We start from the raw sequence: 21,571 nt of genomic DNA on the forward strand, positions 1-21,571 counted from the left end.
TGTTTACCAGGGTTTCTATTTTAAAACAAAACTATTGTTAAGACAAAGGAGTTCCATATCGAGAAGACTGAATGACTAAAAGCTAACTGTACCTCATAACTGAACTGTTCTCCATCTGGTCATTGACAGAATGAGAGAGGACCTTCCCTGGGACGCTAGTTCATGTTTCTGGGCATGACTTGCTCGTTTTGAGGGTCATTTTGTCACTTGAACGCAAGTCCTGGTGACCTGCATGTGCTCAGAAGCTCAGTGCCTGCTGCACAGACGTGTTCCATGACTAATGAAGGAAGGAAGCAGCACGGCAGTGGGCTCAGAGTGCTGAAGGCCACAGACTTGCTCTGGTTCCTGAAGAGGGCACTCAGAGCATGAGTGGGCAGGAAGTCTGGCCCTTCAACTCCTCCCCCGTCAGGTGCCCGGAGCAGCCTCCTGGGATGTTCCTCCTAAGACAGTGGTTCCACTGCTGAACAGGTCTGCCTTTTTCTTCCCTGCCATCTTACACTGCCTTCTCCCCAGCCTGCCTTTGGGCCTTCACATGGCTGTTTCCATCCACCATTTTGCTCAGCATTTGGGCTTCAGCTCAGAGTCACTTCTGCGGTGGCACTGGTCCCCCTGGCCTGGATTAGATGCTCTTAGATGCATCCTCAGTACCTTGTATATACTCATCAGTCTTCTCACTCTATTCTGGGATGGCTGCTCTGAGACTGTCAGCCTTACTCAGCTAGAAGTTTTCTGAGGGCAGAAACCCATTCACTCTTATTATGCTTAGGACATGAGGAATCCTCCAGAAGTCCCTGTGTTAATGCAGGAACATGCAGAGGTGAAAGGACCAGACTGTGAGAGCTGTATCCTAGTTGGTCCAACCTAGTTTGAATAGGCTGACTGAGAGGGAGCCATAGGCAGGTTGGGCATGGCTGGAGGAGTAGGGTCTCTGGGAGAAACCCTGGCAGGGTGCATCTTGCCTACAGCCCTGTGGCTCTGCTGCCAGGTGCCAGGAACTGAGCAGTTTTCTTCAACCTCACCCTCCCACCATGATGTGCTACCTGACCTGGGGCCCAGAGCAAGGGAGTTGGCCATCTATGGACTGAGACCTCTGAAACTGAGAGCCAAATAAACTTCCTCCTCTAAGTCATCCTTGTCAGGTAGTCTGATTACAGCGACAAAAAGCTAACATAACCTTGTTCACCAGTCTACTCCCCAAGGGGGAAAACACCAGTAACAGCACTTAATAATGGCTTGTTGTTAGGACTCAACAGATTAAGGCACACGTCTCGGAGTGGCAGCTGGAACAGCGTAAGTATGGCAGCAATCTGGTTGCTGCTGCAGCAGCATCTGTTACGCACACCACCGAATAGCTGTTACACAAACGAATTAATTCTGCCTTGAGGTCCTGGTTCTTCTTAAATGTAGTACTTCTTTACTCACTAGCATTTCTGATATCTAGAAATGGTTATTACACTCTTCCAATTCTACACCAAAATCCCCAGTTTCTTCACTGTTTCTCCTATACTGAGACTTTCAGCCAAGTATTTCACATCCTGACCTGCTATCTCAGGTGTTTCGTTACTTGTTATTTTTTAAAAAAATTAAAAAGCATGGTTGATCTAATTCCATCATCCTCAGCAGCTAACTTATTCGTTTATTAAACCATACTTGGGTTTTCCTATCTATACAAAGAAGTGGGAGGCAAAGGGTAACACTACCCAATTAACAGGAATATCACGGGATTAAGGGCTAACATAAGCAAGGAGCAAGATATTCAGGGCTTATGACGACAGGGCTTTAAGTGACCGCTGTGTGGGCTGTCTGCGCTCTCAGCTGCTGCACAGGGCTTTGGGGCATGTAAACTGCCCTGCCATAAAAATCTTTTAAAAATTAATAAAAATCAAGTAAGGTATTCAATCTCCCCTAACCCTTCAGCCTCCCAACATGGACAGCCAGATGAACATGAGGGGTTGGCCTTGTCCAGCAGGACCAGGTGTGATCAGCAGTTCAGGTTTTCTGAGGCTGCCTTCTGGCTCCTACCCATTCTGCTAACATTTAGGGCTGACCCTCTTCAAAATGGAATAATTTGGTACAAAAAAAAAGCCAGTTTCATTGACAAAGGTTCTAGTATTACCCTAAGCTGAGGAAGCAGCAAGGGAAACATCTAAACAGACTGTGTGAGACTTTGTCTTGGGTCTCAATTACGGACTCTGACAATAGGAAAAGACCTTTCTCTTCTGCAGCCCACAGTCCAGGGAGGAGGTCTGTACAGCAGTCAGCACACACATGTGGGAGGTGACAGGGAGGAGACAGAGTCAGGTCCTCTGCAGACTAATTGGACAAAGAATCACCTCTGGACACAGAAAGAACTTCAGCATAGTGGACATCTGACCTAGGTCTTAAGGAGAAGCAGGCATTTTATGAGTGAGTGAAGAGGGACAGGGAGGTTTCAGGTGCGGAAGCCCTGGGCACTGGTGCCAGAGACACAAACAGGCAGAAGCAGCAGAGGGGAGGATGAAGGAAGAGCCTTCAGAGGGGAAACGGGCTGGCCGGGAGTGGGGCCTGCGCCCCAAAGCTCTTCACAGTTCCCACCTGTAAACACTGAGGCGTGGACTGACGCCGGGACAGACTGCACGAAGCAGCCCAGGTGAGCAACACCAACCTTGGCCTGAGGTCAGGTGGGCACAGTGAGGACCAGAGGAGGCTGCATGCTCTGGACCCCAGTAGGAGGCGGGCGTAGAGGTGAGAAGGAATCCAGGACACCCGAGCAGCAGATCCTCTCAGCCGGCCTACATTGAAACCACAGCTGCAGAATCAGGCAGAAAGGCACCTGTCCTCAAGGACACCCCATTCACTGACGTTCACAGAAGAACATGAGAGAGACCAAGAAAACACCTGTCCACTGTGACAGCTGCCAGACAAACAAGCAACAGGGCACTGTGGCTTAAACAGAAAAGGGCAGTGTGAGCCAAATAGGAGGAGGTGTGATGGGGTGGCCTGAGGTGCCTTTGTAGTGGAGGCTTGAAGGATATGAGTGAAAAATCTTAAGTGAACGGGGATGAATAAAGAATTCAGCAGAGGAGGTTAAGATGTCAACGAGAAACTAATTAAGCACCACAGATGTCACCACACTGAGGGACATCAGTGATCATCAAAGATCAAAGATCAACTTACTCAGCTAATGACAAGGACAATCCACACCTGAATAGCCAGCCCCAAAGAAACCTAAGAAAGTCTGACTATCTTAGACATCTCGCCTCTCAAATGCCCAAATGTCTGGAACACCCTCAGCTTGGTGTTATGTGCATGGTGCAAGCCACAGCCAGGGCAGATACTCCCACCAGGCGGAGTACACGACCCACAAACCCCGACATGGAACATGCCTGTGAAGTCCCCCTACAATAAAAAGGGCAGGTAATGCTGCGTGATGCTCAGTTATTTTCACTGTTCATTCATTCATGACTTTTATTACTCTATGAGGAATTTCTTCTTCATAAGGATTTTTCTACCACTAGATTATAAAATAAAAAATTTTATTTTTAGTCCCTACTGGCATCAATCTAGTACTGATGTCTACTGAATGTTATAGTCAGTCACCAATTTAAAAAGTTAAATCTACTTTTTAAAAGATCTGCAGCATACTGAAATTTGATTAAAACACCTACAACACTAAAAGACTTTCTGTAAAGTCTATCTCAAATTTAAAATATACTGTAAAATTGTAATTAATAATCTCATAACAAATTTTACTGGGCTTGTACTTAAAATGCTTTTATGTATACACTTTGCTTACACAATAAGACTGAATCAAAGGTGGGACATGGCTCAGTGGTAGAGTTCTTGACTAGCAAGCCAGAGGCCCTGGGTTAGATCCCAGCACCACAAAGAGAAGAAGAAGAAGAAGAAAAAAAAAAAAACTAATACAAAAGTAAGGAAAAGGCTGCTGAATGAACACAACCAAGATGTAGATGCAAGAATTGAACTCTGTGCACAGATTTCTATGATCATGAGGAAACAGCAGGGCAATGCCCTCTCCCTGCTTTTAAAGAGGATGAACAGAATTCGAGCACAGGCTATTGTGTCACATTTTGTATATATATATATATATATATATATATATATATATATTGACCTAAATGGTCACATTAATATAGAGAAGCAGAATATGATTCAATAATAAAGGACCTCTTTAAAAGCACCCATGTTAATATACACATGTTAAATTATAAAATAAATGAAAAAAAAAAAACAAGTTACTTGCTTTAAAAAGATTTTTCTTTCAAAATGATTCTATCTGAGAGATGTACTTCTCTGATACAACAATTTGCCCCTACTATCATAAACTTCTATGCAACAGGTTTTTGCTGGAGCATGGGGGGATGGAGGGCAGCCACACTGCATCTTAAGGTGCAGGCAGCAATGGTAAGAGAATACCAGGAACACGATACCAATTCCTTCTAGTTTTAACATCACTTTATCTCTGTGACTGACAATTCTGTAACACTCCATCTTCCCATTTCAAATCTCTCTCTTACTTCATACCTAAGCTTAACATGATCTGTCCCTCCCCCCACCCACCTACGCAGACAGGTCGGTGCCACCTGTCTCTCCCACCACCAAATTCTGTTCTCTCCAGCTCACACCTTCTTCTTTCCTAGCCTGCTCCAGAGTCTACATCAAAGTATCCACCTCTGCCCTCCAGGAACTCTCAAGTTTCATTCCAATACAATGTACTGCCTGCAACTTCTCATGGGAAAACAGTGGGAAAGGCCAGGGCACATGGCTAGACGGAACCATGGGACAGGGATGGAGATACTGGTGTTAGTGGTGCAGAGAATTTACATCCATGTGAACCTCTCATCTCCCCAAGGCTCGCTTCACTCATTTGCAAAGTAAAAGTCATGAGCGTGTTCTGAGAAGCCAGCAAGAGAGGCCACGCCAGAGAGTTCTGAACGCAGACAGGAAAGTAGCAGGGACTGATGATTTCACCTAACAGTAACAAAACCAGGCACTGATGATAAAAAAAAAAAAAAAATTACCCTGACAGCAGCAGATGAAAACAAACTACCACTCCTCTGACTTGACAGTAGGGTTCTGAACTGGGGTGCTCCATGCACCCAGCTGCACTTACACATAAGGACACCAGCTGCCTGCGAGGCACGAGGCATGGTAATGCCTGCCTACTTGCAAGGACATCAAACTGCTTCTGAGACAACAGCAGGCCCATCTAAGTCTTTTCTATCACTGAGAAAATAACTTCAAAGGACTTTGTCATTTAAGAAGAACGTCATATCATAAAAAGAGACCAAAATAGAAACAAATTTACTTTCTAAATAAATAAATGATAAAATCCAGGAAATGTGCTTTATGAAGGACCCATAAGGATTGTAGGCATGGTGGCCACGCCTACAATCCCAGGCACTTAGGAGGCTGAAGGAGAATGGCAAGTTCAATTGAAAAGGTCTGGGGATGCCTCTCAGTGGTTAGAGCCCTTGGGTTGGATTCCTAGTACCACAAACAGCAAACCAAAAACAACACAGAAAACCCCCCACCTAGATCTCCAGCACCAAGAAATGAGAGGAAAAAGCTTAAAGTACCCATGTTTAGTAAATGAGAACATCATCACCATTTTATAGAACAATGTGGCACCTGAAAACCGATTTTTAAAATCCCGACACTTCAAAGCATTCTATGCATGACAGATTTTATATTTTAATCATTGCCAATTTAACAAATAAGGAATTTAATATGATTAATGTACTTTTGGATCATCAAATCAGGAATGTTATCAGGCTGAGCTCAAATGTTCTAATACTATGATTTTTACCCAATTTACATAAAATATGCACCTATGTATACACTAATATAAGGTAGTTTGAAAGATCATTGATAATCTATTTTTTTATTTTGTTTAATCTGAGGCTATTTTGAAAATTTCACTTAAAAATACTGTCTGATTCTTTTTTTTAACTTTTTTTTTTTTTTTTTAATGTGGTGCTGAGGATCGAACCCAGTGCCTCACATGTGCTAGGCAAGCACTCTATCACTGAGTCACAACCCCAGCCCTGTCTGAGTCTTAAAATGCATTAAGTATTTGAGATCCTCAGAAAAAAAAAAATCAAAAAAATATATAGATGATGACACATAATGGGGGGTAGGAGGGGGGCAAGAATGGAGGAAGGAAGGACTGTATAGAGGAAAAAGAGGGGTGGGAGGGGTGGGGGGGAGGAAAAAATAACGGAATGAATCAAACATCATTACTCTATGTAAATGTATGATTACACAAATGGTATGCTGCTACTCCATGTACAAGCAGAAACAACATGTATCCCATTTGTTTACAATAAGAATAAATTTTTTTAAAAAATCAATTGGCATTTATAATTCTTTTTTTTTTTTTAATAAATTATGCCTTAGATTTTGGTTTTCACTTGGCCAAACCGATGCAGTTTTCTTAGTACGTGCTTCAAGACTTCAGGGCATCTTGTAAGATGAGATGGAGTACCAGATCTGTTTTGTGGAATCATCCTGTGCACCTAAAAAAGTCATGGTAACTCTACCTTTGTTATGAAGGATGGAGCCAAACCAGAAGACTCCAGAATCTTTTCTTGAACTTACACCTGCTTATAGTTGAGTTGGCTTACTGAGACCATACCCCTTTCAGCCACATCCGGGTCCTGTTTGTTTCCCTCTTTGTGAAATACACTCCAGCGTCATCAAGACAATTATCCAGCTGGCTTCCTGCGCCAACAGTGTTGAAGACTATTCTACATTTACTATGTTGCCTTGTGAATATTTACTTTGTCATCTCCCCAATGAGACTCTGAGCATCTCCGGTACAGAAGCAGGATCCCTTCCCTTCCCTTTGCATCCCAGCTGATCAGGACACAGTGAGCCCCCAAATGACTGCTGCTGATACAGAAGAGCATGTAACCAAACTATTGTAAGTGAATATATTTGTGGGAGAAATTTGTCTTGTTTTTAAAATTAATCTAGTCACAATCTAAGATGAGGAAAGAAAAAGTTCTGAAAACACTGTTTCCCAGCTTCCCACCTCCCCACAAAAAATGCTGGCAGCCTATTTGTAAATCTATGCTGTTCTGTTTCCCACCATAAAGGTTCTTCAACTGCCAGAAAAAAAAAAAAAAAAAAATATATATATATATATAAAAATAATATTTTATTAGTAGCATGAATTCAGCATTCTTAAGAAAAGGTTAAAACCACTGAACATCAATGAAAATTTTCTATCACTTTTGAGACTGCCTTATACATTACAAAAGAAAACCTACTTGTTTTTTATTCAATATTTCTGTCATTTCTTTTTTCCTAAATCATGTGCTTTATGTCCTAAGACAGCCTCCGACCCTATAAGACTTCATTCCTGAAGCCTTAGTGCTGACAGGCAGTCTGCGCAGCACAAACTCTGTAGCTACGTGGCTCAGCAGGCTGGTGCCCCATGGCTTGCCTTGTCAGACGGGAGCGCAAGCCTACAGCATGGTGAGAGCACTGGAAGGCCTCACCTGCAGCCCGCAGGGTTCCCGTGTCCACTAGGACCACGGGATCAAGATGTTTCAAATGCGCTTTCAAAACGCACTCCTTTCCACCAGGAGAAATCCTTAAGGTTGTGGGAAGACACAGAAACATACAAATGGTTTCAGCTCAGCCAGTATTTCTAGAGGGTTTCCTAAGTGCCCCATGTGGTGTGATGACCTCAAACACAAAGCGGCATCTGGTCCAGATGGGACTAAAGGATGTAAGCAAACGGCCACCACTGAGCCTGAGAAGTGAGAGGACACAGGGAGGCAGGGCAGCAGAGGGAGTTGTGAGTCGTGAGGATGCCAAACAGAAAGCGCAAGAGGGCAGCATGACAGGAGCGGAACACACATGGGGAGCCCAACATGCAGGGGCCACCCACACGCGACAGCAGTACCCTCTGACAGCTCAGGATTCTGGTCGGACAGTGGGCACCCCAAGAAGGCAGAGCTGCAAAGGAGCTGCGAGCAGGTGAAGTGCACTGGAGGCCTCGAACACAATGAGCTTGAACTGTCCCCTACAGTGGACGGGAGCCATGTCAACCAGGAAAGCAAGTCTCCGGGGTCAGAGCAGAGTGTCATGACAACCAGCCAAAGAAACAAGCAGCTGCTCCTCCAATGGGGCAGGCGAGAGGCCAGGCAGGAAGTGCTGGCTGCCTGTCCTGTTACTTCCCCGCAGATGGCACTGAGGCAGGTCAAGGTCGCACAGGCAGGGGAAGTCATCTCACTGCTGAGGCACACTGGACAAAAAGCTCTTGAGGGGCCCATAGGAGGGCAGAGGAAGGGGCCAGGAAAGGAAGTGTGGAGTCAGAGAGGAGGACACCACCATGAGCCTCTGCCCATACAGGCTCCGAATCCCTGTGACCGGGAGAAAACAACAGGGCACTGGCTGCCACCAAGGTGGGGGGCAGGGGGGAGCGGGCTGCCCACAAGCCTTCCAGGTCGCACCTGTCACCTGCTGTGCTGGGCCACAGGGACACAGAGGATTTGGGTCTAGAGCAGGACTCCTCAGTTACTCTGTGATCTATAAAAACCAGCCATCAACAAAGAGGAAAATGAACTTAATGGAGAGGATTTCAGCGATGAGGGCCATCTCCTAGGAGACTGTTGTCATATGGAGGTGAGACAGCAGACCTGAACTGGAAAGTGATTGAGCCCAGTCCAAAGGAAGTGTAGCTGGAAAGGCTGATAAAAATGGAAGATGGGAGAGAGCTGAGGAGATGGAAGACCTGTGCGGGCAGCAGTGGGCCAGGGCCAGGGCCGGGGCCAGGGCCGGGACCAGGGCCATGACTCCAACATGGGACAAACACAGGTTTTACGAGGAGAAAGGAATGTTTAGGTGCAGAGCCCTGCAGCAGAGGGCGGCAGGACAGTGCTATGTTTCTCCCTTACCAATGAAATCCCTCCAGAGGACGCTGACCACCAGAAGAGCCTGAGCAGATGGGCAAGACTGAGAGGGAGATCAGCACAGGATCCAGAGCAGGAGGGTGGGGAAGCAGGGTGGAAGGAGCAGCCCCAGGGCCGGCTGGTCCTGCAGGACAGGCACTCAGCAATGCTGCTCCAACTGTGAGTTTTCTGATTTAAGTAGATTTTGATCGTGCTTAAACCTCTTTCTGAGAATGTGTTTGCATATCTGAAAAAGCCAAGTTCTAATCAAGAGCCAAGAAAAGACTTTAAAAGCTCACAGGAGGACAGTGGTAAAAATACTTAACACTCTTCCTTGTGCTCAGAAACAGCCTGTAAGAACGTCTGTGCTGGAGATGTTAGTAGCTATCCAATTTGCCACATGAACTCTGCAGCACTGTACTCATATCCAAAAGCTAAAGCTCTGAGGAGAGCAACCTCAACCTCAAGCAACCAGCAGGTGAGGACGGCCTGAATCCTAACCTTGCTACTACTTGAGACAACTGAGCTTAGGGTGTTTTCCCAGGTTCACTTGAAGCTGTAACGGATCCTGTTTCCTCTGATCCTGTCCAAGCTGAGCGTGACACATATGATGATCCTCCAAACAATGTACAGTTCACCTTTTTCCACCCTGGTGATGGCTTTCCTCTGGGGTCCAATTTTATAAACTTAAAAAAAAAAAAAAAAAAGGCATAGCTTCTCACTGGCCTATCAGAAAGAAAGAAAGAAAACCCAGACTGTAAGCAGCGTCCTGGCTAGAGCATATAAGAAGCCTGGAGCTCTCCATCACAGGTACCTGACGTATTCAGGTAGGGGCAGCTTATGGAGGATGTGACTGAGACACACTCACCTCCTTTTTACCAGGGCCATGTCTTACTTGGCAACTAGGTTAGTTTTCCCTTCTTTGCTTCTGCATCTAACACATGTCCCTCCCCACACCGTGCATAGTGAATCTTGGCCTAGTGCCTTAGGTGAATTCTGTACTTCAGGCACTGAAATAACGCATCTGTTCCCTATAATGATCCTGGATGCTGTGCCATTTTATAAAAGATCTCACTGAATCTTCACAACCATCTAATACAAAAGATGTGACTCACATTCTAAATAAAGTAGAATGATTCTCTTTGGACTTAACAATATTTTAAACTCACAGACATTAATAAACAATTAAAAAAAAACAAAGTAAGATTTTAGGATCCAAATATTAATTCTAACTTTTCCACTAAATCTTTCATCAAATCCAACCAGAAGTGAGGGTCACATCCTTTCAGAGTCCTTGTCCTCTCCAGGTTTCAGAGTGGACAAAAGAAAAGAGTGGAAGAACGGGTGAAGGGCAGGTACACGGGAAGCTGGAGAAGCCAGCCTGGCATCTCTATTCCCCACCAGGAAGGAAGTTTTACAAAAACCTGTTTCATGAAAGTAAAGTGGATTCACGCTGTCCACAGGTAAAGAGAAGAGATTCCATCACGCCTACGTTGCTTCTTTCCTAAACAATCTTCGGTACTCACCAGAAAGCAGGACGGTGACAGACACTTAGGTGACACTTAGGTAACACTTAGGAGACAGCGTTGGGACCACAGGCTGGTCTCCCACAATGTCTGTGAGCCCAAGCAGCAGCACTCACCTCCTTCGCACTCTTGATTTTGGTCAGAAACGTGTGGAGCTCCATGGTTTCTGCGAACAGCGCGCGGCATACTGCCTGGTAATGATTCGGTGCCTCCGACTCGGCCGGGAGATGGGCGGCACACAGCTGCGGAAGAGAACAGTGGGCTGCAGTCAGGGCTCTGGGACTTAGAAACTGCGCACCTAGCGGTCGCTCTCCTGCACACAGCAAGGCGACCCTCCTTGTGACGGAAAGGACCCAGGAACAACCGACGCCCCACGGCACGCACAGGCATACGTCAAAGTTCAGCTGGGACCACAAAGGGAATTACCATTTACTGATAAAACACAAGTATCTGAACAGCTGCTGTTTAATGAGCTGTCATCACGCCAGGTCCTGAATCCGATGGGCCACACATGCAGCATATTATCATTTACTGTTCCATGTGACCTCACTTGTCCCCTTTTTGTGGTAAGGGAAGCTGACAGCGAGAGAAGTCAGGTTAACCTGCCCAGTCAGAGTTCCCGAGGGAGAAGAGGAATCCAATCACAATGCTACCTGGCTCTGAGGTCCAGGCTCATTCTAGTACATGCTGACCTTCACATGTAGTAAAAAGAATGTCAGAGAAGTTAGTGGACCCAGAGGAGAGGGTGCTGGGGAGCAGAGAAGAGGGCAGCACGAGGCCACTCATGCTGCCTGTTCTGCTATCCTGGACGTTATAGAGCCCATGACCCCCAGAGGTCACCTATGGGCAAAATACACCATTTAATGCTACACAGAGCAATTCAGAAAAACCATATACCATTCACTTTATTTGTTTTTAAATCTTTCAATGGTGCATTGTAATTACACATAATAGTGGGCTTCATTGCACATGCACCATTTATTTTATTAAATTGCAAAGTTATCTCCCAGGAGTCCAATGCACTGGAATAACCATCTTTCTATAATAATTATATATCCTTATTCAACAGCCATGTTTTAAAGTATTCCATTTCATTAAAAAGCTGCAAGAGGGCTGGGGATATAGCTCAGTTGGTAGAGTGTTTGCCTTGCAAGCACAAGGCCCTGAGTTCAATCCCCAGCACCGCAAAAAAAAAAAAAAAAAAAAAAAATGTAAGAGCCAGGTATGGTAGTGCACACCTATAATTCCTATGACTCAGGAGGCTGGGGCAAGGCAGACCACGAGTTCAAGGTCAGAATCAACAACTTAGCAAGACCCTATCTCAAAAACTAAAAAGGGCTAGAGATGTAACTCAGTGGTGAAGTGTCCCTGGGTTAAACACAAAAATAGTTATAAGTTTTCCCTTAATAAATTTGACATTAATTCAATTACTAAAAGGAACATGTCATTAATTTTAATAATTGCTATCAACTGAAGAGTACTAAGATGGAAATGGAGATGCCAGGGCCAGAAGGAATGGAGGGACTGGTTTCTTAGGTGGCTGGTTTTTTCCATTTTGTGGTGCTGGATGGAACCCAGGGTCGGATGCATCCCCTCTTGGTGAGAAGCACTCAGTAGGGAAGAACTTTGGATCAGGACTTCCTGCAGAGCCACAATAACTAAGATAGTGTGCAGCCAAAGCCTGGACCACTGAGCCCCATTAGAAAGGCCAGAGCAGATGCATGCCCGCTACAGCACCCAGCACGCTTTTAATAGTGCAAGGTCCTGAAAATCATGCAATGACTCCTGCTCACACCACACTCAACAGTCGATCTGTGAACCATAAATTCTACTAATCGTCATGAAGAAAGTAAGAGCGTGGTGGACATCGCGCAGCTGGCTGGGAGCTGTGGCTTGCTGACCCGCTCAGCACCAGACCCTGCCAGCCTGGGAAAAGATCAAGGTTCAAACACCAAGTACAGTTTCTATAGGGCACAGGCCGCTTTCTACCAGGCAAAGTCAACAAACTGGTCAATGTGATTTTAACCCTGAACATCTGGAAAGACCTGTTTCATGTCCTGGAATGATCAAATTTGTAACTGTTTCACACAAACCTAAACAGCACATGTTTTCCACAGTGCCTGGGGGCACATCCTATGATGTCAGTCTGTTCTTCCCACAGTCACACACCCTACCTTTGATGGATGCTGTGAGAGGTACAATGCCTCCCTCAAGGACCATGGATCTGTCCATTTCTCCATTTAATTCTATCAATTTTAATTTTATTTAAGTGAATATGTTGTTAATGCTACTGTTCATAGGCTGTTATTAGGTGCACACAAATTTAGAATTGCTACTTCTTAGTAAATCAAATTTCTATCACTAAGTGTACTTTTTCATCTACAGTAATGCATTTTAAGTCCAGTCCATCTGAAAAGAATACCTATAATAGCTTTCTTTTGGTTAGAATGGTGTATCTTTTTTTGTCCTTTTACTTTCAAGTTTTCTTTGTCCTTGTATATATGAATATTGCTGCTGTAAGCAACACATGGCTGTATTTTGTATATTTAGAGCAGTCTAAAAATATTTGTCTTTTAACTCGAGTGTTTTAGGCGAGTACAATCCATAGAAACAGTGTGAACCACATACGTAACTTAACATTTCCTAGTGACCGTTCTAAGAGTACAAGAAACACTGGAACTGACCTTGAAAATATATTTTAGCTAACCTGACAAAATACATATTGTACAATACTTCAAGTTGCAGTCCATGTAAGAATTCTGAAGCAGACACTTCACGTTACTTTTAGGTGTTCTGCACATGGTCTCAGGTGGTGGAGGCAGCTGTGGCTGCTGGCAACGTCCTGAGCAGAGCAGTGCCCACCTGCTCAGGTGTTAGGACACCATCCTCCATGTGTTTCACTTGTCTAACAGCTCCTCATTCCTTTATCATTCTTCCCTTCTTTCACATTATCAAAATTATTTTATTAACTCTTACCCTCCCCTACCAGCTTAGAATTTATAAATTCTTTTAATTTCTTTTACTGGCTTCCTTAGAGATTAGCTCTGTTCTTCATCAAAATCTAATATATCAGTGTTCAAACCCTGCTACAATTTGGACTGTCCCCCAAGGCCCGTGTGTTGAAGACTAGGTGCCAGATACACTCTCAGGAGGTGGTGGGATCTTTAAAAGGAGGGTCCAATGGGAGGTCTGGCCAGCGGGGACATGCTGCCAAAGGGGGTGGTGGGACTAGCTACTTTCTTGTCCTCTTTCTCAGTTCCTGGCCACAAGGTGATCAGTTGGCTCCACCACAATCTCCTTGCCATGAAGTTCTACCTCAATGAAGGCCCAAAAGCAATAGGCCAATTGGCACAGACTAAGACCTTCAGAACTGAGTCAAAATAAGCCTTTTCTCTTTGTAAGTCAGCTTCTCTCATGTATTTATTACAGAATGGGAAGGCTGACTAACACAATCCTCCTGCCACATGACTCTAGGACCTGACAATACTAACCCCACTTACTTTTCCACTTGTGCTAATGTTGGATATTTTAACTCTCATATAATTCTAACTCACATAAGACATTATTATTGTTTTATGAAGTTAGTATTCCTTTTTATTTATTTTCATGTTTATTTTTTTCTTTTCTTTAATTCTCTCTCCATCTCCGAGCTTCCACCTGGCATGATCTTTGTTTGACAAGCTCTCTCTTTGTCAGAAGAGATATTTCATCTTTATTGCTGACAGTTATTTCACTGAGTAATTCTAGATTGCATTTTGGAACTCTGAAGATGGTTCTCCCTTCTGTCTTCTATTTCCATCCTTTCTGCTAAGCTGTCTAGTGCATTTCATTGATGTTCCTTTGAACATTATCCTTGGCTGATTTTAGATGTGTTTTTTTTTTTGGGGGGGGGGGTTAGGAGTTTTACTTTAATGAAATCAGATGCACTTTTCTATCTACCTTGCTTATGGTTGTTAGGGTCTCACAAATATACAACACGTTGTTGGAAAATAATATGTCCTCAAACACCAGTGTCAGCCTTTCTCTTCTTTGCTGTCCTTTAAGACTTTGATTTAGCACAACCTTTGTGTCTGACCTTTATTCTGCACTTTTTATTCATTTTGTGTCTTGTGTTTTGCTGAGTATCTACTACTGACCACACTTTCTACAATACTCATTTTCTTTTCAGCTATTTCTAGTCCGCTAGTGAACCAATCCATTCAACTTTTATTTCAGTTACTGTGTTTTTTGTTTTTTTGTTTTGTTTTGTTTTGTTTTTGGTTCTGTTAAAATCTTTTCCAGTTTTCTGGTTCTTAAAACCCTGAACATCATTTAAGGTCTCACAATTCCATTATCTGAATTCCTTGTATAAAATTGTTATTAAAATACTGGAATCAAAACTGATTTTTTGGAAAATTTCGTCAACAAACATAAGACTTTGTTAGACATTTTCAACAGAACTTGAAAGTACCAGCAAACTCCATCTAGGCTGATGTGATGAGAAAAAAGCCTGCTTACGTGCCATTGTTTTGAAACCTTCTCACTTTGTTGTTTTGGCAAATAAAATATATCTGCATCATAAACAATGTACCGGCTAGGAGAAAAACCTTTATTTGATACATTTGAGATGTTGTTAGTAACTTGGAAATTCTATTTATTAACAATTGAAACTTTTTTCTAATTAGTGACAAAATAGCACACAATAAGAGACCATAAAGTCTTCCTGAAAACCATGGCACAATTAAGAACACAGAACTAGGAAGGCTGGAGAAGTCTCTCTGTGGAGCCACTCCAGGGAGCAGTGCGCACTGCCCAGCAAGCCAGCCTGTGTGAGCAGAAATCGTAACTCACTAGAGACAAGCTCCACCCAACAGTCTGACTTCCCCTGAATGAGCTCCACAAGCACAGGCCAAAGTAACAGATGTGTCCAGTTTCAGCTGTTTGTAATACATGTAATTCACTCTGGGTCTCAACATCATTGACATATGACTCCAAATTACCAGAGTTTCTTTTATTCTTTAATATGTGCAAATGATGTGGTTTTCCCCCATGTATTAAAACTAAAGCTTCCTATACAGTCACATAACCCATGTGACTTTAATGTTGCAGCCTACACGGTACCCCACCTAGCTGCTGAGCCACGTGCTAACTTGTGCCTCTCAATGGGGGTGTCGAGAGCGAGGGTCGAGTCAGGAAGCCACGCCACCCATGTGTGGTCTTTTGTGCCCCCTCCAGGCAAGTGCCAGTGCAGCACGCACACTTCCCATGCTTTCAGGTAAAGGCCCTGGAGATTTTTCCACCATGTATAAAGAGATATTCCTGAATCCTTTTATGGCTTCCCAGTACTCCACTGGCTGGTTGTACCATAGCTGAACTAGGCCCCTATTAATGGACAATCAAGTTTTTTCTAGACTTTTACTTCTGTATTATAAGCAGTGAACCACTTTGAACTTTTTCACATACTGTCGAATTATTTTTATTAGGAATATGTAAACTTACATTGCTGCTGTAAATTACCAAGTGAAAAAATTTACCACACTCAAATTTCAACAAAATAAATTCTTGTTTGCAAAAGGTAGTGCTCTGTGTTCCTGACTGTCAGACACAGAATGCAGCAGGAGAAAAGATCCACCTGGCTAAGTTCAGTGCCCGTCGGTGCTCTCAGAGCACCCCAGTCCACGCAGGGGCCACCCCTTCCCTCTGTGTGGAGAGACCACCCCGTTTAGAAACTCCTCCTCTACACCAGATGAGAGAAACACATTTATCATAACTGCTCTGGTAGAAAGAAGAGTGTCCTGAAGAGAAAAGCCTCTGAGGGCCAGCCCCGCCCGACACGCCTGCCCCACGTTTACCTGGCTGCTATTTGCTTACTTTACCTGTCCCAGAATGTGGTCAGCTCCAAGAGCAGGAACCAGAACTCTCTCATCATGGGGACCCAAGTGCCTGCTGCACTTCCCAGACAAAGAAGCACACTGAAGGCTCGCTGACTATTTGAAAGACAAAGGTTTACGTTCCTCTCACAGGAGAACTCTGCTCACGAGCAGACTTCAGGCGTTTCTCACACACGCCTTCTGGTCCCACACCACCCAGGCCTTTAGGCCCATCCGCTGTCCCAGGCCTCGTCTTCGCTTCCTTCCCTGTGCAGGATGCCCCACCACCACCTCTGTCCACCCAACCTCCACAGCTCCCCTTCTTCCTAATGCTGACAGAATGTATATTCAGGGATGTATTTATATACATCAAAATAATGGGGCCATCATTTCTTAATACTTTTAGAGGGCTGATGCTCATGTTTCTCAAGAAACAAAATGCAAAGTATTTTAAATGTCATATTTAAATTTAAAGAAGCACATATTTCAGTCCTGACATAAATTTGTGCCTGCAATTTATTTTGTGCCTGCAATTTCAAAGGCAAAGAGCCCTGGAAAGAGTCAGAAAAAAAAATTTATGTATGAGCACTTGTGCTTCTGATTCCGCAGACAACCCAAGAATCTGAGAGGCCTATGGCTTTTGTGTATTCTGTTTCTATTACCATTAAGAGCCATCCAGGTAGGGACTGCATGTATCTGTTACACACTACAGAGGTCCTGCTCACTAAGAACTGAAAACTAGTTGTCTCCAAGATGCTAATCACACTATTATTTGCATTTCCACTTCCAACAGTAAGAATGCAGTCTTATTTCTTCAGTTAACTCTTGATTTCTCTCCTAACGAAGTGAAAGAATCAATTACTAATTGAGGTTTTTAACCCACCAGCCAAACCACAAAATCATGTCTTTCTTCAGTCATAAGTAATGGCTTCTATGATATTTAAAAGTTCAGTTTACTTGTCTAATGTCTCAGCAATAATTTTTCCTCTCATTTAGCTAAAAGGAACACTCAGAACATATTATTACAGATATGGAAAATTTTATGTGCCAGTATTAATTAGCGTAGAAACCAAGAAATAAGAAGTGAGGGTACCAGAGTCTTAATCAAGAGTGCTAAGAATGGAAGCAGCAGGCTTACAGATTCCCTGCAATACATGAGGGACTCTTCTTCATAAGCACTTTTACCAATTCATTTTTCACAGACCATAGTAATAAGTTAGGGCAAACACAGTTGCTCAAATTTAAAAATAAAAGGTGTGCATTCATGTTATTAAGTATTCAAGAACTTGGAATAAGAATTTTAGGACTTCACTAATCTCTGGTCCTTATCTTCGGAACCTGCAGTGCAAGGGAACAACTGGGCCACTACATCACTGCACTGTCAAGCTGGCCCTGGCATGATTCCTTCCGAGTCCTCCAGCACACCACCAAGACCACCACTCCGCTTGAGCTGGTGGGAGTAGTTTTGCTTCTTGATGTAAACCTTTCACTCTTTGCTTTTTACCACCATTTCATCATTGGTCTTTTGTAAAATGAGCAGGTCGGTTTTGCTCTGTGAATCTTTAAGTATGTCTGGTCTGCGGGTGTATCTATATGCACTGTTCTTTTTAAAAAAAGGGTTTCATGGGCTGGGGGTGTAGCTCAGTTGGTAGAGTGCTTGCCTTGCAAGCACAAGGTCCTGGGCTCAATCCCTAGTATAGCCAAAAAAAAAAAAAAAAAAGAAAGAAAGAAAAAGAAAAAAAGGGTTTCATTTGTGGTTAGCATGAGTGAGTGTACCTACTAATGGGGTCAGTGTGACACATCAACACACATACACAGCCTGCGCTGACAGAACCCACACTCCCTCCTCACCCGGAGCAGTCACTGTCCCAGGCTCAGGCTGGCTTGTCCCCTTCTACATGAGGAAGCTAGAGTTGCTCATCTCTCTGTGTTTGGCTTCACTGAACATGATTTCCTCTTGTTTGTATTTTTTTAAAATAGACCTTAACATCTAGAAAATATAAAATGAATACCACGTGTGAAATTTTAATCTGTATGTATGTGAGGACCGTTTACTTGTCGAGGACACTGACCTAAAGTGAGAAGTACCACAGGGCTTTTTATTTCCTAGTTTGAGACAGAGCCTTGCTGAGTTGCCAGGCTGGTCTGGAACTGGAGTTCCTCTGGCCTCAGCCTCCTGGGTCACTGGGATTACAGGCATGCAGCATTAGATTGAAAACTGAAAATAACCACCCAGAGAAACAGGCACGATGCCGCTCTGAGCTGCTGCTCACCTTCATGACGTCTCGGTAAGAGCGGACCGCGGAGACTGTCCTCCTCTCCTCCTCCTCCTCCTCCAGGCCCTCGTCCGCAGCCTCGTAGCCCTCGTCCTTGCTGCCGTCAGCCTCCACCGTGTTGGCCATCCGATCGATGAGCTGCTCTAGCGGGGGGCTCAGCTCCCGCTCCTCATTCTCCTTCAAACCATAGTCCAGTGCTTTATAGATTATAATTCCCAACGACTCGATAACCTGGGAGCATGAGAGAAGGAGGTTAGGAGGCGATGGACCGGCTCCACAGGACCAACTGTGAGGCATAAATGTTCAGCACTACACTTCAGCTGGGTGTGATGCCACACTATTCCAGACACATGAAAGCAGATTTCAGGAGTCTTGCCTACACGTACTACAAAACAACTCAGTTGGCAATCCTTGCTTCCCTTGAACCAATACATAATACGCCCACAACCATTTTTATATTTTCTTGGATTTACAAAATGTTAAGATCAACAATCTCTTTTCATTTAAGCCACTGGTTTCACGAGGTTGATTCTCAACATCTCCCCAAAACATTTTTGAGGAAAGAAGGAATTATTAAGGAACATATCCTTTCAGAACTCTAAGGCAACATTTAAAGATTTCACAAACATCCCCAAGCTGAGAGGCCTATAATTCAGCTCTGAGTAGCGAATAACTTAACCCTTACTGAGTTACATTCAATTCCTGGAAAGGTATAACTCTCACACAGTACAAACATGAAAGACTTCAAAAGTCCTGAGGTCGCAGAGTTTCCAGACGACCTGCCCGCCTCCACCTCCAACACCAGTACCAAGGAACACAAACTTCATTCACCAACACTGAACACGTCGCTGCTGAGTAGCCTTCTCACAACCACACCGGACACTGGCCAGCACAGGAACTCTATTCCTCAATACTGCCTTCCCATTCTGCTCAGAAAAACACCATAGAGCTGGGCACAGTGGCACACCACCATAATCCCAGTGACTCAGGAGGCTGAGGCAAGAGGATTTGAGTTTAAGGCCAGACTCAGCAACTTAGCAAAACCCCGTCAAAATATAAAAAGAGATGGGGATGTGGCTCAGTAGTTAAGTGTCCCTGGGTTCAACTCCAACCAATCAGTCCATCCACCAATTAATCAGTCAATATTTTTTGTTGAAAATACATATTCTGATTAGTTTTTATGGTCTGACCTGAAACTCTAGTCACTGTTTTCAAAAAAATGGATCTGAACAATGGGTCTTCAGGTTCCAAGACTGCTCTGGTGGGCTCTCCTGGCAGCCTCCCTGGCCACCCTCCCCCAGGGTGGGAGCCTCTTCCTGCTTCTCTGGCGTGGGCTGCACACAGCACTCACAGGGCTTGCCATTCGCCCCTGGGTTGCAGACTCTACGTCACACTGCCGTCTCCTCAACACCTGCACACGAAGAAGTAATGAGCACACAGTGCTGAAGTTTGTCTCCTGGCTAGCCCTGCACCAGGGCTCAAGTTCCACTGGGCCTGGGAGCTCTCTGGTTCTGTTCACCATGGAATATACACCTACATAGTCTGGCTCACTGCGATGTCAAATAAATATCTCATAATTAAGTAAATACATTAATTTATAAAAGAAACACATCCACTTCTTAGACGTAAAGTGAAAAATCTTTTCAAAAAGTTATGGAATTTGTACTTAATCTGAGTTACTAAGAAAAGTTATTTTGACTACATTTGAATACAGGTGGTTTCTACTTACTTTACAGTGAATTTTGGTTCTTGTTAAAATGTCAAAATAGAATAAATATACTAATGTTTCCAAGGCTATCTACACAACCATCAACTTCTACCATCTCTTATCTGAAATCAAGATAAGGCAGCTGAGAGTTAAGAATTTTCAGATTTTTAGAAAGGTTTATCACACACATTCTATATCTCGTGTACTTCTTCGTGTACTTCTCCCAGTGGGATCTGGGACAGCACTCTGTAATCAAGACCTTAATATTGAGCTGGGAATGTGGCTCAGTGGTACAGCACCTGCCTAGCGTGTGTAAGGCACCAGGTTCCATTCTCAGCATCACATAAAAATGAATAAATAAAGGTACTTTGTCCATCTACACATAAAAAAAAATTTTTTAAAGACCTTAATATTACTGCAATGAAATGATGACCACTTATAGTGAATAGAAAAAGAAAGAATATTTATGTAGTTTCATACTGGTTAGGTTTTGTCGTCAAACAAGTTAGATGCCAAACTTAGGAAAAGACTTGATTTTGAGAGCTGTTAAAATCACAGTAACAAGGACCATGCAATGGTAGTGCCATCAAGCAACAGCAGGGAGGAATCCTGAGTGAATCAGGCTGAATATAACAGCATCCAAGTGAAGCATCCTGGAAGAATGGAATTCAGTTTGTTCCGTCTGGCAGTGAAGAAGCAAGAGGAAAAGGACGAAGGCCCAGCCTCCAGATCTGCCCAGCCTCCAGGCCTCCCGCCATTAAAATGTCACACACCATCGACCTATTTAGCATTCTAATGAAGCACAAATCTTGTCTCATAATAATGTTTTCAAATACATAAAATATGAGATTGTGAACAAAACTACACTAACATACAGCTATTAAAATTAGAGTGCAGCAATACAATACAAGCCTCTTCAGATATACACTAAAGAACATGACCAGTGTTCATTCATTCATTTTATTCATTCATTTTAGAGCAGTGATGGTGTATCTGAGATATCTGCAAAACTAAAAAAAAAAAAAAAACAAAAGGTGATCTCTGTTAGTAACAGAGTTCCACAATGCTAATATTACAGTGGCTTATCATGCAGGCTCACAACTGAAAAAAATGCCTTTCACTCAGAGGGTAACAAAGTAACCACTGCTTTCCCACCCAACCTGGCAAACACACCTGAAGGGTGAGAATCCCACCCTGTATTTATTGCAGAAAATGTCTTTCTGAGCTCTAGGCATACATTGTTCACCTGTAAACTTACATAAAAATCAAATTCAACAATGTACAAAAAGAATCCCATGCCACGGTGAAG

General features: G+C 43.7%; 1 protein-coding gene across 4 annotated transcripts in view; it reads right to left on the bottom strand.

The window, feature by feature from the left end:
* The window catches only part of SPIRE1 (spire type actin nucleation factor 1), a 145,916-nt gene that overhangs the window by 56,285 nt on the left and 68,060 nt on the right, over window positions 1-21,571 (bottom strand). For all 4 annotated transcript variants that reach the window (XM_079108850.1, XM_079108852.1, XM_079108851.1 and 1 more), the window contains exons 3-4: window positions 18,552-18,785; window positions 10,546-10,671 (exon numbers count right to left, since the gene is read on the bottom strand). In XM_079108850.1, coding sequence (XP_078964976.1) covers window positions 10,546-10,671; window positions 18,552-18,785 — 360 coding nt within the window. The remainder of the gene's footprint in view (window positions 1-10,545; window positions 10,672-18,551; window positions 18,786-21,571) is intronic.

The sequence above is a fragment of the Sciurus vulgaris genome (assembly GCF_902686455.1).
Source record: "Sciurus vulgaris genome assembly, chromosome: 13".
Classification (NCBI taxonomy): domain Eukaryota; kingdom Metazoa; phylum Chordata; class Mammalia; order Rodentia; family Sciuridae; genus Sciurus; species Sciurus vulgaris.